The sequence below is a fragment of the Microtus pennsylvanicus genome, chromosome 11, assembly GCF_037038515.1.
Source record: "Microtus pennsylvanicus isolate mMicPen1 chromosome 11, mMicPen1.hap1, whole genome shotgun sequence".
NCBI lineage: Eukaryota > Metazoa > Chordata > Mammalia > Rodentia > Cricetidae > Microtus > Microtus pennsylvanicus.
Window position 1 is genome coordinate 86,728,561 of NC_134589.1, and position 12,852 is coordinate 86,741,412.

At 40.8% G+C, this 12,852-nt stretch overlaps 1 protein-coding gene across 5 annotated transcripts in view; it reads left to right on the top strand.

The window, feature by feature from the left end:
• The window catches only part of Ranbp17 (RAN binding protein 17), a 335,330-nt gene that overhangs the window by 258,537 nt on the left and 63,941 nt on the right, over nucleotides 1-12,852 (top strand). For all 5 annotated transcript variants that reach the window (XM_075941352.1, XM_075941353.1, XM_075941350.1 and 2 more), the window contains 2 exons: nucleotides 4,404-4,511; nucleotides 6,271-6,353. In XM_075941352.1, coding sequence (XP_075797467.1) covers nucleotides 4,404-4,511; nucleotides 6,271-6,353 — 191 coding nt within the window. The remainder of the gene's footprint in view (nucleotides 1-4,403; nucleotides 4,512-6,270; nucleotides 6,354-12,852) is intronic.

Consider the following 12,852-nt stretch of genomic DNA (forward strand, 5'->3'; position numbering starts at 1 on the left):
CTTGTCGGAGCTGTTGTGATGGCGTGATTACATAAAGGTCCTACTGAAATGTCTGGTACAAAACAGCCATGTCACCACTGTCATTTCTGTTCCTAAAACAGTTACTCAGGCACTCATACTTGCTTACTTATTCAGCAGATAAGTAAGTGGGCTTCCGTAGCACAGAGTGCTTGGTTCTAAGAACAGTGTGGGTTACTGAGACATAATTCTTACCTCAAATGAACTTTTTAGTTAAAACGAGTCCTGTGTGTGACTGACTTACAACAACATAGGAAGCTGTAGATGTCAGAACAAGACAGGAAAGAGATGTTATTTATCTAAGGGATCAGGAAAGGCCCTGTAAAGGTGACCATGTCACCCTAACTCTTGCCAGGTCATTTAAGACTGGACCCTGGGGAGTTAAGAAGAGCAGTTTCAAGTGATCATCAGTTTAGGGTAAGAAAGATGTTTCATTAGGACACAGCTCATTTCATGGTTAGGGAAACAGATTGTCTGGGACCCTTGACTATCAGACTCCAAAATGTATATCCATGTTCTACAGGCAGCATGAAACCTGCAGAATACGTTCTCATGACTTTGGTTGGTCAGCATAATCAAGAAGTCTATTTCAAGGAGAAAGTAATTGGCATTGTATGTGAAACAAGTTGAAATGCAGAAGAAACGAAACCTAAACAGCCACCATTGAGCCAGCATTCTTTGGAATGTGCATTTTATGCACCAGAAATACAAGAATAAAGTGGTGCTTTCCAGAAGTTTGCAGTTAAGTAAACATGCAAAAGGAACCCCTATTGACCAACTAATTGCACGTGTTATAACAGACACGTGTGAAGGACCACATGAACATTTGTGAAGAAATGACAAGTATTTTAAGCAAAATGAGATTTGGGGGAGAAACCAAAAGTCGCAATAAGTTTGAAAAGATGGGTTTTCAGCCAGAAGAGAGGAAAGGTGTCACACAGCACATGGCCCCTCGTGGACACAGTGCAGATCTCACATATTTTGCATGGATACAACACCGCCGTAGGCATGTTTGTGGAGTATATTCAGATAGTCTCTGAACTGCTGGGCTCTTTCTAGTCTAGACCCATGGTCTCACGCTGATTTCCCCAACAGTTTGAATGAAAAAACTCATGTTTTAGGTATCATAATGCTTTGTCCTCTTTTCTAATTGTGTTCAGTGTGTGTGTGCGCGCGCAGGCCATGGCACACACATGGAAATTAGAGGACAGCCTGTGGGAGTTAGTTCTTCCCTTCACCACGGGGTCCTGAGTACCAGGTTCTCCTCATGAGGTGCAGCAGCCGCACCTTTACCCAGTCAGCAACCATCCTGGCCCTTTTTTTTTTTCAGACTTTCTAAAAATCACATATATCACTTTTTCTACAAAGGAAAAATAGTTGTGGTTTTTCTCTTTACTACTTTTTTTGTGGTGCAGCACCTGGAAACTACTAGTAATTACTGGATGGATTAATGGGAGGACACACGGATGAAAGCAAGTTTGATGCTTCCCACTTTCTCATATTTGGCATCCTGTCTGTGCCTTTGGTTTTTCATTTGTCTATGTAGACCTTTGGTATTCATTGGGAAGATCTAGGTAAGAGAAATTAGATCCATGCCCCTTCTACCTAAGGGCTCCCTTTCTCTTTCTCTGCCCAGATATATGTAGTCCTCACAAGGCCACTGGAAAATTAAACTTGGGTTTTGATTCTCACTCTGTAATCTGAGCCTGGCATTCTCACTGTGAAGCCCTTTTAACCTCCATGCTTAGTAGACCTCTGCTCTGCTTTCCAGTAATCACTCACTTTCTCTGTGGCAGTCACCTCTGTCAGAAGCATATTAGAACTGTCACTGCTCTCATTCCACACAGAAAAGGGAGCATCCCCTTCATATCCCCTGGTCTTATCCCAGTGTGAATACAGCATGCTCTAAAAAACCACGGTGCTCTGTCCTTAGAGCCGCAGGTGGCCTGAGCGGGCCTCCAGTGCACTTAGGTTTGGAGATTGGTGTCCGTTCCCTGATGGTACCACAGTTTGTGCGTAGGCTATCTCTTACCTGAACAGGGAGCGCACCCTTTACACACCTGCCTTTCTGGTGAAGTATGACGAAAGAAAGCCTTGTCTTCCTAGATCTAGATTCCTGGTCCTTAACACAGTTCATAGTATGTGGTATCTGTATATTAATACCAGCTTTCCTAGTACTTAGAAACAGTAAACTATCTGACAGTTCAGATCAAGTCTGCAGTCAAGTCGTGGTTTATGTTTGTGTGTGTGTGTGTGTGTGTGCAACACACATATAGGTTCTGAGAATCAAACACAGTTTTGTCATTTGCAGCCATCTGGCTCTTCACCTAAGCATATCTACTCACTTCCTGTCTCCACCCCTTGTTCTTTTCCTTTGTGTTATTTTATAGCATTTTTATTTAATTTACTTCCTGATTGTTAGGATATAAATCCCATAAGGGAAGGCATTTTCCTAGTGCTTTTGTTCCCTGCTATCTCTGGAGACTCTAAAACAGTACATTTGAGGAGGGCTTCAGCAAATACTTGTTACGGGAGCCGTTTTGGGAATGCAGCCTGAGCCTGTCTCTCCTGGGTAACTGCTGCCTTCCTGCTCTGTCGGGGCCCAGCACACTGTGGGCCTAGGAGGGCTTGTTTTCACTATTGTAGAAGTGATTTCTTAAAGCTCGCATGGAGTACTGTTTAAACCGTCAAGATCCACTTCTGCCATGTAGGCTCCGTCGCTTCTGTAGGTTTACAACAGCAAATACTGGGATCTACATTGTACTGAGCCTGTTCATGGTAGGCAGCCCAGGTTTCTGCACTCCTACGGCTTCAAATGCAGAGATAAGTTCCATAGTGGGCCAGCACAGTCATGTATGGGCCCTCTCCCAAGCCAGGTGGCCTAGCAGGTAGAGTGATGCTGAGAAGGGCTTTCAGGAATATCGACAGCTGTGGTGGAATAGGAGGGTGGAGATGGTAATGAAGCACAGATCTCGGCCCTTTCACAGCTCGCGGAACAGCAGCGAGTGCACACAGCCAGCCCTGCTTCTCAGAGAGATGAAGAAGAGATTGGTGCCTTTTGACAAAAATCAAGAAGACATCCCAGAGACATGGAGCATAAGCTGGGTGTTGGAAAATGGGATGAGGTGGAAGGAAGCAGCATATGGGAGTCCCCATGATTTGCAGGGGGTTGGGATAAGCCAAACTGTATGTAGAGCAGAAATGGTGAGGTTGGAGACAAAGCAGCCTTCATGCCTTGACGAGGAACCTGGTGGGGGTTTGGGGGAAGTGGGCAGGGGGTGTTATGTTGAGGTTTTTCACCATGGAGCTCTGTCCAAACCACACAGATCCAGTTCCGCGCTTTCATCTGAAACAAAGACAAGTGACTCGGAAAGAGATGCTCATGCTCTAGTTTGAGGCTTTAATCCTATGTTTATTGTCTATTTCCCAAGGAGGAGGCCAAGTGAAGCCGGCAGAGATGCGTCAGCTGTTGATGCTGTGCATCCCTGGCTAGGCTCATCAGAGCTAGGCTCCCTCGTATTAACAAGGATGCTTCGCAGGCCAACCTCAGGAAGCAGAGGCAGGTGAATCTCTGAGTTCAAGGCCAGCTTGGCCTACCTGTTGAGTTCCAGGGCAGCCAGAGCTATATAATGGGAAGCTCCCAGACAGAGCAACTGAAACTGCATGGACGCTGTACTACCCTTAGCAACAGTGGCATTGAGCAGGTTAGAGCTGCCTCCATCATACAGGGCTAACAAGTGATGAGGTGCCCAGAAGATGGAGCATTAATAGCAGGTCAGACCTTTTCTACAGGGTAACAAACAACCCAGATGTTTCTTGGAGTTCCAGTGGTACCAAAGCACAGAAGTCAACTACTTAATTTAAGCTGGGGTAGATTTGTAATGTGTACCGTTACTGTTTCTCTATGCTTTTGTGTTTTTTTAGCTTTTTCTTGGTGTAATACTCAGAAGCCCCAAAATAATGACTCGTATATTTTTATTCCTCTTTAGCTAAATTTACTTTTCTTTCCTATAACATCAAGCATAATTCTTTAAGCATGTATTTACTTTCTATTTAAAAGTATATCTATGACTTATGCCTGATACGAGTAACAAAATTTAATTTACGGAGACAAATTCAAACCTTGTAGCTACTCCAAAAGTATAGCTGTATAGTTTGAAAGAGTAATTTATACAGTGCCATTGTCCAGGGAACAAAAGAAATACGGATTTTTGTTTGTTTGCTTGCTTCTTTTAAAATCCCATTAATTTTCAGCAGTATTTTTTTTGTTTTATTGTTATTTGGGGGAATGATATCCAGGACTTTGTACATGTTAGTTGGTTTTCTGTTACTATGAGGCATTTCAAGTTCTTTGCCCCTAAATTCTTTAACAGACTTTATAAAAGGTATCCAGCCTATCTTCCAGTTCTTCAGAGAGCTATTGAGCGTTGGTATGGAGAACCAGCATGCACTACTCCTATCTTAAAACTTTTAGCAGAACTGATGCAAAACAGGTAAGCAGTTGTGCACAGTCTAGGTATTGTCGCAGGTTAGCAAGAAAACAATAGACATGAGCTTTGGAAGGAAGAAAGTTCTGGTATACTGTAGGGATGTGGGGCTGAGAAAGACCACAGCCACTGTTATTTAAAATATGCAAACTCACAACGTGGGAAAAGAAGAGCAGTTATTTTAACTATTTCTTTGCTTAGATAACAATTCTTTAGAATTTTAAATAAGAAAATGTGATCTCTGAGTTGAGAGGGTTCACTTTATGAATAAGGAAACTGAGTCTCAGAGCAGTTCCCATGCAGGTGTTGTTTGCCCAGGAGCTGGGAGGGTGTCTCTGCTGACCATGAGCATCCTTCTGTGTTAGGTGCACGTGTTTGCAGCCACACCATCCTCAGCCCTTACGTCTGCTTAAAATCACTGACAGATTCTGCAAAGGGGTGGAGCAGTACAGCAACCTACTTGTGTTTGCCTCTTTAAAACGTGTCATTGTGGATGTTGCCTAGCACCAGTTGCCTGTCACTTAGCCATCCTGTTGCATCATTGCCTCTGTGCAGACAGCCAGTCAGGGAAGGAACATGGATTGCAGCTCAGCTTTACTCTGTTGCTGAGTTGTTCACAGCAATAATTAGGTTTTTTTTCTTCTTACATGAGAGATGGAAGATTTGTAAAAGAAATGTTTTTTTTAAAGCTCTTAAGTGTTTTTTTTAAAGTTTTCTCAAGTATCTTAAATGAATACATGGGCTTTATATTTAATATTAGAAATGTGAATTATTTATAATTAAAATTGTTAATTAGACATGCAATGCCAAAAAGGCATTTAGTAGAAAAAATAATGTTCTATGTTATTAAGCATTTTGTGTCTGCCATAGCAGGTAATTCATAGCACAAATGACTCAATAATTGCCATATAAAAATTTATATTTTATGAAACACTGTATAAATTTAGTATTTATTGTGAATTACATATTTGCATTTTTCTAATCAAAGTTATTATGGTACTTAACAGTAAACTAATTTTGAAAAGCAGCAATTTCTTTAGTAAACAAGACATTAACAATGATTGGCCTATGGTTTTGGGGGTAGTTTTTTGGTTTGTTGGACAATTAGTTGGTGTTTTGTCTTGTTTGTTTCTTGCAACATTGTTTAAATACATTCCATTGTATCTTGAAAGCATAGAGGCATGGCATGCCAGCGCCAAATGAGGCCAAGGAGGGGGCTAAAAAGCAGATATTACATCAGAAGATTTGTCAATCCCTTAACCCTCTTCCGTGCTCTCCACCTGTGGGGAGAACTTGTGGAATTTGTTTGTGTGTGCAGTGGAAACTGGTTTGTAATTGTGTAGTGTATTTGAATGTGTTCCATCCGTGAAACAACTCTGTTCACATTTGTGCATTACTAGAAGACCCTGTGTCTCCTGTCACTCTGGATTTTTTTAACTTTATGACTCATACTTAGGAGATAGCAAGTATGTAACTTATGGTTTTTAAACAATTATCCATCAGCCACTTTGCGAGAAAGGAAAAGAGATAGAAGATCTGTGATATAAAGTATCAGGATATTCTTTTGATAAATTAAAAAATGAACCCTTTGAATCAACCAATAGTGAGGAAATTATTGTATGTATGTTGTCAGTAGCCGTTCAATTGGAGTGACTCTTCTAAGGGTAATCGGTACTGGACTGCTCCTTGTAAATGCAACTGCTGTCGTGTTGATATTTGGTCTCTTTATCTTCAGGAATAGTCTGACTTTTGCTATATTTCTTAGGTCTCAGCGTTTGAATTTTGATGTATCCTCTCCTAATGGAATTCTTCTCTTCAGAGAAGCAAGCAAAATGATTTGCACTTATGGTAAATACCTTTTTCCACATTGGTCTCTGCAGTATGCCATAACATGTTTCTGGAAGGAAAGAGGCTCATTGTTTTATTCTTTTGAACCTCCATATCTGTATGAATTTGTGAGCTGGGTAATAGTGCAGGAAGCAGGACCCTTGCCTGAATAGCATCAGGCAGAGAGGTAATGACATCCTGGCCAACCTGATACATTTCTTTGGGATAAAATACAAATGTCAGTAGTAAAAAATACAGTAGACTTTTTAAAGTTATAGTATATTCAGAATTTCTCAAATTTATATCAAGGAATTTGCTGTCTTGGGAGACCACTTTGTCAGGAAATACCCTGGCAAATGGCAGTCAGTGTTTTACTACAATATTACAGGGAGTGTTATATTTCGGTTCTGTACTCATAGAAGTAGAGTTCCCAAGTCAAGATTGTTCTAGTCGATCACATGAAAATTTTTTATAATTTATTTAGCAGTTTAAGCCTAAGAACTACCATTATCTCTAACACTTGCTAATGAAAACAACTTCGTTACTTTTCTTCTGGGAACTTTTCTGAGTTGTAAGCATTTATTTTGTTATTTAACAATTCCAGACCTACATTTACTCCATTCTAGTAACTCTGTTTCCAGACCCTCCCTACTCCCCTGACAGCCCCTTCCTTTTACTTCTCTTACCCATGTTTGTTAGTCTTTATTTTGTTTAGTGTCCTGTGGAAGCAGTGCTGGATAGGGAACTAAGCTTCAGAGCTTGTGGGCATTGTACCTTCCAGTGGGATATAATTAAATGCTGCTCTGTCCCCCAGAATCAGCGCAGTAAGTGGAGGCTTCGTGAGCCCCTTCCGTACCCATAGCTGACTGCTCAGAGGGTCTCACTTTCGTGGACCCAGCACCAGTACAGATAGCTGTAGTGAGTTCATGGTTTTGCCATGATCGTGTCATACTTCAGAGATGGCAGTTTGCAGCCTTCTTTCTTCATCCTCTTCCACAGTGTTCCCTGAGCCTTAAGGGCACGGTGGTGCAAATGTCTTATTTTCTGTGGAGTCTTCAACTACCTTGTATTTTCAGCATCTTTTGAAGTCAGTGGATCTTTGCAGTCACTTCAATCACTGTAGCAAGAGGCTGCTCTGATTGGTCAGTAGCTATTGTCTGCAGGTGTAAACATGGTGTCTAGAAAGATGTCCTGGTACTGTATTGGTTCAGCAAAGCAGCAGTATCAGGTTTCATCATGGGGCGTGAGACCTGTTCAGTCATGGATTTGATGCTGAGTGTGCTACACATGGATTCCCTCCTGTAGAGTAGACCACAAACCTTTTTTTTTTTTTATGTATTCAACATTCTTAGCCATGAGGGAAATGCAAATAAAATTACATTAAGATTCTGTCTCAGTCCAGTCAAAAGGGTCATCATCAAATATGCAAATACAACAAATGCTGTATTAGGTCATTACCATGCATTCCTCAAGTCCTCGGCATAGGTATGATCATGGGAATGTTGGAGTTTGTAATAAAGAATTAAGTCAGATACTGTCCTGAAAGGCCTTAGACCAGTTAGCCAGTATAATTACTGTGGCAATTTGAATAGGTATGGTCCCCAAAGACTCTGGTACTATTTGGAGAATGTGACCTTATTCGAGGAAGTGTGTTATTGTAGGGACAAGCTTTGAGTGAGGTCTTATATGCTCAAGCAGTGCCCAGTATGGCAGTCTCTTCTCTGTTACCTGTGGATCAAGATGTAGAACTCTCCTTCTCCAGCACCATGTCTGCCAGCACCATGTTTCCTGCTGTGATGATGATGGACTGAATCTCTGAAACTGTAAGCCAACCTCAGTTAAATATTTTCCTTTATAAGAGTTGCTGTGGTCATGGTGTCTCTTCATAGAAATAGAAACCCTAACAAAGACAATTACTGTAATTACCATAACTAGACACTATGATTACTATAACAAGAACTGAAATTGAATCTGTTGGCATTAAGAAGCTTGCCAGGTACTATGTAACTGTCAGCTGGTTGGATTAGAATTTCACCGGAAGTTGGTGTGACTGTAGATCGTACTTTTTCCATATCCCTTCCTGCTTCCTGAGAAGATTTAGGAGGTTTATGACAAGCACTATTTGTTTTAGTGGTTTGCATCCTAAAACTTGAAGGAAACCAAAGGTACAAGTGGGAAAATATCTTCCAACTGTGTTACCAGTGACTTTAATACACACACTTCGCATAGAATAATATAAGATCGTCTCCCATCCTCGGTGGAATCCCATGCTGGCTTCCAGCCTTCTGGGATCTGGAATATTTTCTTACCATGCTTTTCCTCTGGAGAGTCTGGCATGTTTGTTTGAGGAAGATCATGTGGTTGTAGTCTAGGAGTCCAGAAGACAAAAGAGTAACAGCAAGACTAAGCTGAGCGTGAAATACTTATTTCTTTGGGTTATCCAAGGTGAACGACAAGGAAACCTAAAGGGCCCTTCTGTCCCCATCCTCACTGAGTTTCCTTGTAGCTCACCTCTCCTGGATAATGTTTGGGTATTCGGGTGGGGTGGTACTAGAGAGGACTCATTGCTTAATACACCTGATATATTACACATTTTGTGGACCATCTCTTCTTCACTGCTCTATGAGACTGGCAGAAAAATAATACTTTTGATATGCTGTTTTATTTATCTACATTCTGTCATGATATACTTTGATGTAAGTTTTTAATTTTGCTTCAGCTCTCAGCTGCTCTTGCCGTTACAGCTCAGGGTCAGCACTGAGGTTAGCCACAGTAGCACAAAACAATTTCCTGTTTGTACAGCCCAGGTAACATTTGGGTGAGGATTAAATTTTACCACATTTTCTACTAGCCCTAGCCTATTATTTCTAATGAGTTTTAAATTGCTTCAAGAACATGTATTTCAAAACTTAGTGCAATGATCCTTCAGCCTGAGCAACTTAATAAAAGAAATTTCTTTCTCTAAATTTTTGGTTAAAATGTTGCATGCAGGGTAATAAATGTTATTACTCTGGAAACCTAGTTCTCACTTTTAAGAAGTGGGTGTTTTTATGCTCAGTTTCCATTTGTTTAATCTTTTCTTCCCATTGCCTCTGGGTACTGGTATCTTTAGTGACATCTGTTGGTTGAAGAGTGCACAGAGGGAGAAACACTGCTTGTCTTCTTGAGGCTGGCCAACATGGGATTGCTTGTGTTTCTTCCTTTGGTAGCTGATTTCCAGAACCTTAGCTTGTAAAAAATTAAACTTTAAAAATAGCTAGAACAAACTATGATTATTCTCTCCACTGAAAAATGTACATCTTGAGCTGAGAGATGACACAACAGAGGACCTGGGTTTAATTCCCAGCACCCACATGGCCACTCAAAATTGTTTGTAACTCCAGTCCCAGGCAATCAAGTGCCCTCTTCTGGCCCCCACTGGCACTAGACACACATGTAGTGCATAAACATACATGTAGGCAAAACGTTTACTCATACACATGGATAGATGAATGAATGAGCAGACTGATGGACAGACAGATTACATCTCAAAAAAATTCTTTTAAGAATTTTTATCTTTGAAGCACCATATGCTTCTTTAACACTCATAAATTGACTTTATAAAGTTTAATACAAACCATTGCTACTCCTCATGACCAAGCTAATAAGCCAGTGGTTTACTCAATGGGATTTACAGAGTCCTCAAAGTCTGTTATAGTACCATAGAAGCTCTTCAAGGGGGGGGCAGAAGAGGGGATCTAGCTGAGGCAGAACTTAGATTCCCAGCACCTACATCGAGTAGTTCACAACTACCTGTAACCCAAATTGAGGGAATCCAACACCCTCTTCTGGCCTCCATAGGCATGGGGCACCCATGTGTAATATACACACAGAGACATACGTATATTTTTGTCCACAAATATGTGGGCAGCACAAATTGGACTTGATGGATGAAAATAAAAGGACATAAAGTTGAGTCTGGTAATGTAGGAAGGTCTTTATCTATCTGTTACTTTCATTGGTTAATAAAGAAACTGCCTTGGCCCTTTTGATAGGACAGAAAATTAGGTAGGCAGAGTAGACAGAACAGCATGCTAGGAAGAAGGAAGTGAACCAGACGCCATAGCTCTCCTCTCCAGGACAGACACAATGAAGCTCCTACCCAAGATGGACGTAGGTTAGAATCTTCCCGGTGATCCACCACCTTGTGGTGCTACACACATTAATAAAAATGGGTTAATCAAGATTTGAGAGTTAGCCAAGAAGAGGCTAGATATAATGGACTAGGCAGTGTTTATATGAACACAGTTTGTGTGTTGTTATTTCGGGGCATAAGCTAGCCAGGTGGCCAGGAGCCGGGTGGCAGGAATGCAGCCCGCTGCTCCTTCTACAACCTGGAACAAGCCTAAGGAGGAGATGAATGTGATCAAAACACATTGTATGAAATTTTGAAAAAACTAATAAAAATTTTTAAAGAACAAACTTTTACTTAAAAAAAGAAATAGATATGTAACAGGGAAACTGTCAATCTCAAAATTACTAGAGTCTTAAGTGAAAGTAACTTATCTATTTCTATTGCTTATGGATGTGTATGCAAATATACCATCCTGTCTGTCTGTCTGTGGAGTCAAAGAACAACTTTCAGGACTCATTTCTCTTCCACTGTATGAGGAGCAGGAATTAAACTCAGGTCATCAGGCAGCAGACATCCCTAAATCAGCCCCAACTTTATCCTTTTAAAAGAAACTTGATTGGGTATGTTTAAGGAATGTAACATGATGTTATGTGATGGCTACAGACAATATGAAATGTTTCTATATAGAAGAAGCAAATCAACATGTTAACCCTATTGTTTCCTATGTGCTTACATGGCAAGAGTAGCTAAGACCTACTCATTTTGCATGAAACACAAATACATTGTTGCTGTTGTTATTCCACCTGCAAGCTGGGTCATGCAGGATTATTCTTTCTATGTTTGGCTTGTTTCAATTAACATAATACATTACCCTCCAGATTCTTCAGCCTATGACAGAAGGCATGATCTTGGGCTCTTTAGGACTGAATGATGTAGTGTGTGTGTATGTGTGTATGTATGTGTCTGTGTGTGTGTGTGTGTGCTGCTCTTCTCTCCATCTGTCCATCAACAGTTTCATTGTACATACTCTGGCTATTGAGTGTGCCCATGCCTGGTAGATGTTATTGGCATATGGTAGGTCTGTATTTGATTTCATCAAAACCTCATCCTAATTTTCTTGATGGCTGTGCCAACACTGTACAAGGGTTCTCTATCGTCTCCATCTTTGCCAGCAATTGTCATCTCTTGACATTTTGGTGAAGCACCGTCCTAGAAGGTATGAAACAGTTTCTGACAGTGGATTTGAATTTCCTTTCTCCTGTGTTGATGATGCTGAACATCTTTTCATGATGCTTTTGGCTGTTTTCTATCAGAGTCATTTTCCATGGTGGAGTTCCATGAGTTCTTTGGGTATCTTGACTATTGACACCTTGTCAGGCACAGGCTTGCAGGTGTTTCTCACTATGGAAGCCACCTTTTCACTCTCTTAACTGTGCAAAAACTTTTTAGGTTAATATAGTCCCATTTGTTTTTGCTTTTATGGCCTAAGCTTTTGGAGTGACATTCAAACATTCTGTGAGAAATCCAGTGTCCATATTATCCACTAGGAATAGCAGTTTCATCTCTGAATTTAGGTCTTTTATCCCTTTTGACTTGGTTTTTGTATAAGCTGTGAGTACAGAGTGTATAAGTGTGGGTGGGTGTGCGCATGCACATCCACGCACGCGCACACCCACACACATGTCTGTTTTTGTCTCTGTCTCTCTTCTTCCCTCTACTCCCTTACTCCTTACTCCCCCCCCCCGCCCGCCGTGTTGTTTTTGCATGTAATAAGCCAGTTGTTGGAGACTGTCCTTTCTCCATTGTGTGCTCTTGTAACTAAGGTTTCTCTCCGTCCCACCAGTTCCCAAATATCCACTCTGAGTCATAATATTAATTACAAACTGTTTGACCTGTTAGCTCAGGCTTATTATTAACTAGCTTTTACAACTTAATCCATTTCTTTTATTCTAGAGTTTACCATAAGACTCGTGGTTTGTTACCTCACATCTTGTTTCCACGGCAGCTGCTGGTGTCTCTGTGATTCCTTCTTTCTCCCTGTCTCTCTGCTTAGATTTCCCGTCTAGCTATATTCTACCTGGCTGTTAGCCAAATCAGTTTCTTTATTAACCAGTGGTAATCAAACATTCACAGCATACAGAAAGACATCCCACGTCATGCTCTTGTTAATCTTGTTAAAAATTAGTTGGCCATATGTTCAGCTTTATATCTGGACCCTCTGTTCTCCTCTTCCTTCCTGTGTCTGTATTTAATGTAGAATGTCATACTATTTTGATTTCTATAGCTTTGTAGTATAATTTTAAATGAGAAGGAAGGATATCACTGACTTTTTTTTCTTTTCTTCTCCTTTTTAGTTTTTTGAGACAGGGTTTCTCTGTGTAACAGCTCTGGCTGTCCTGAAACTCA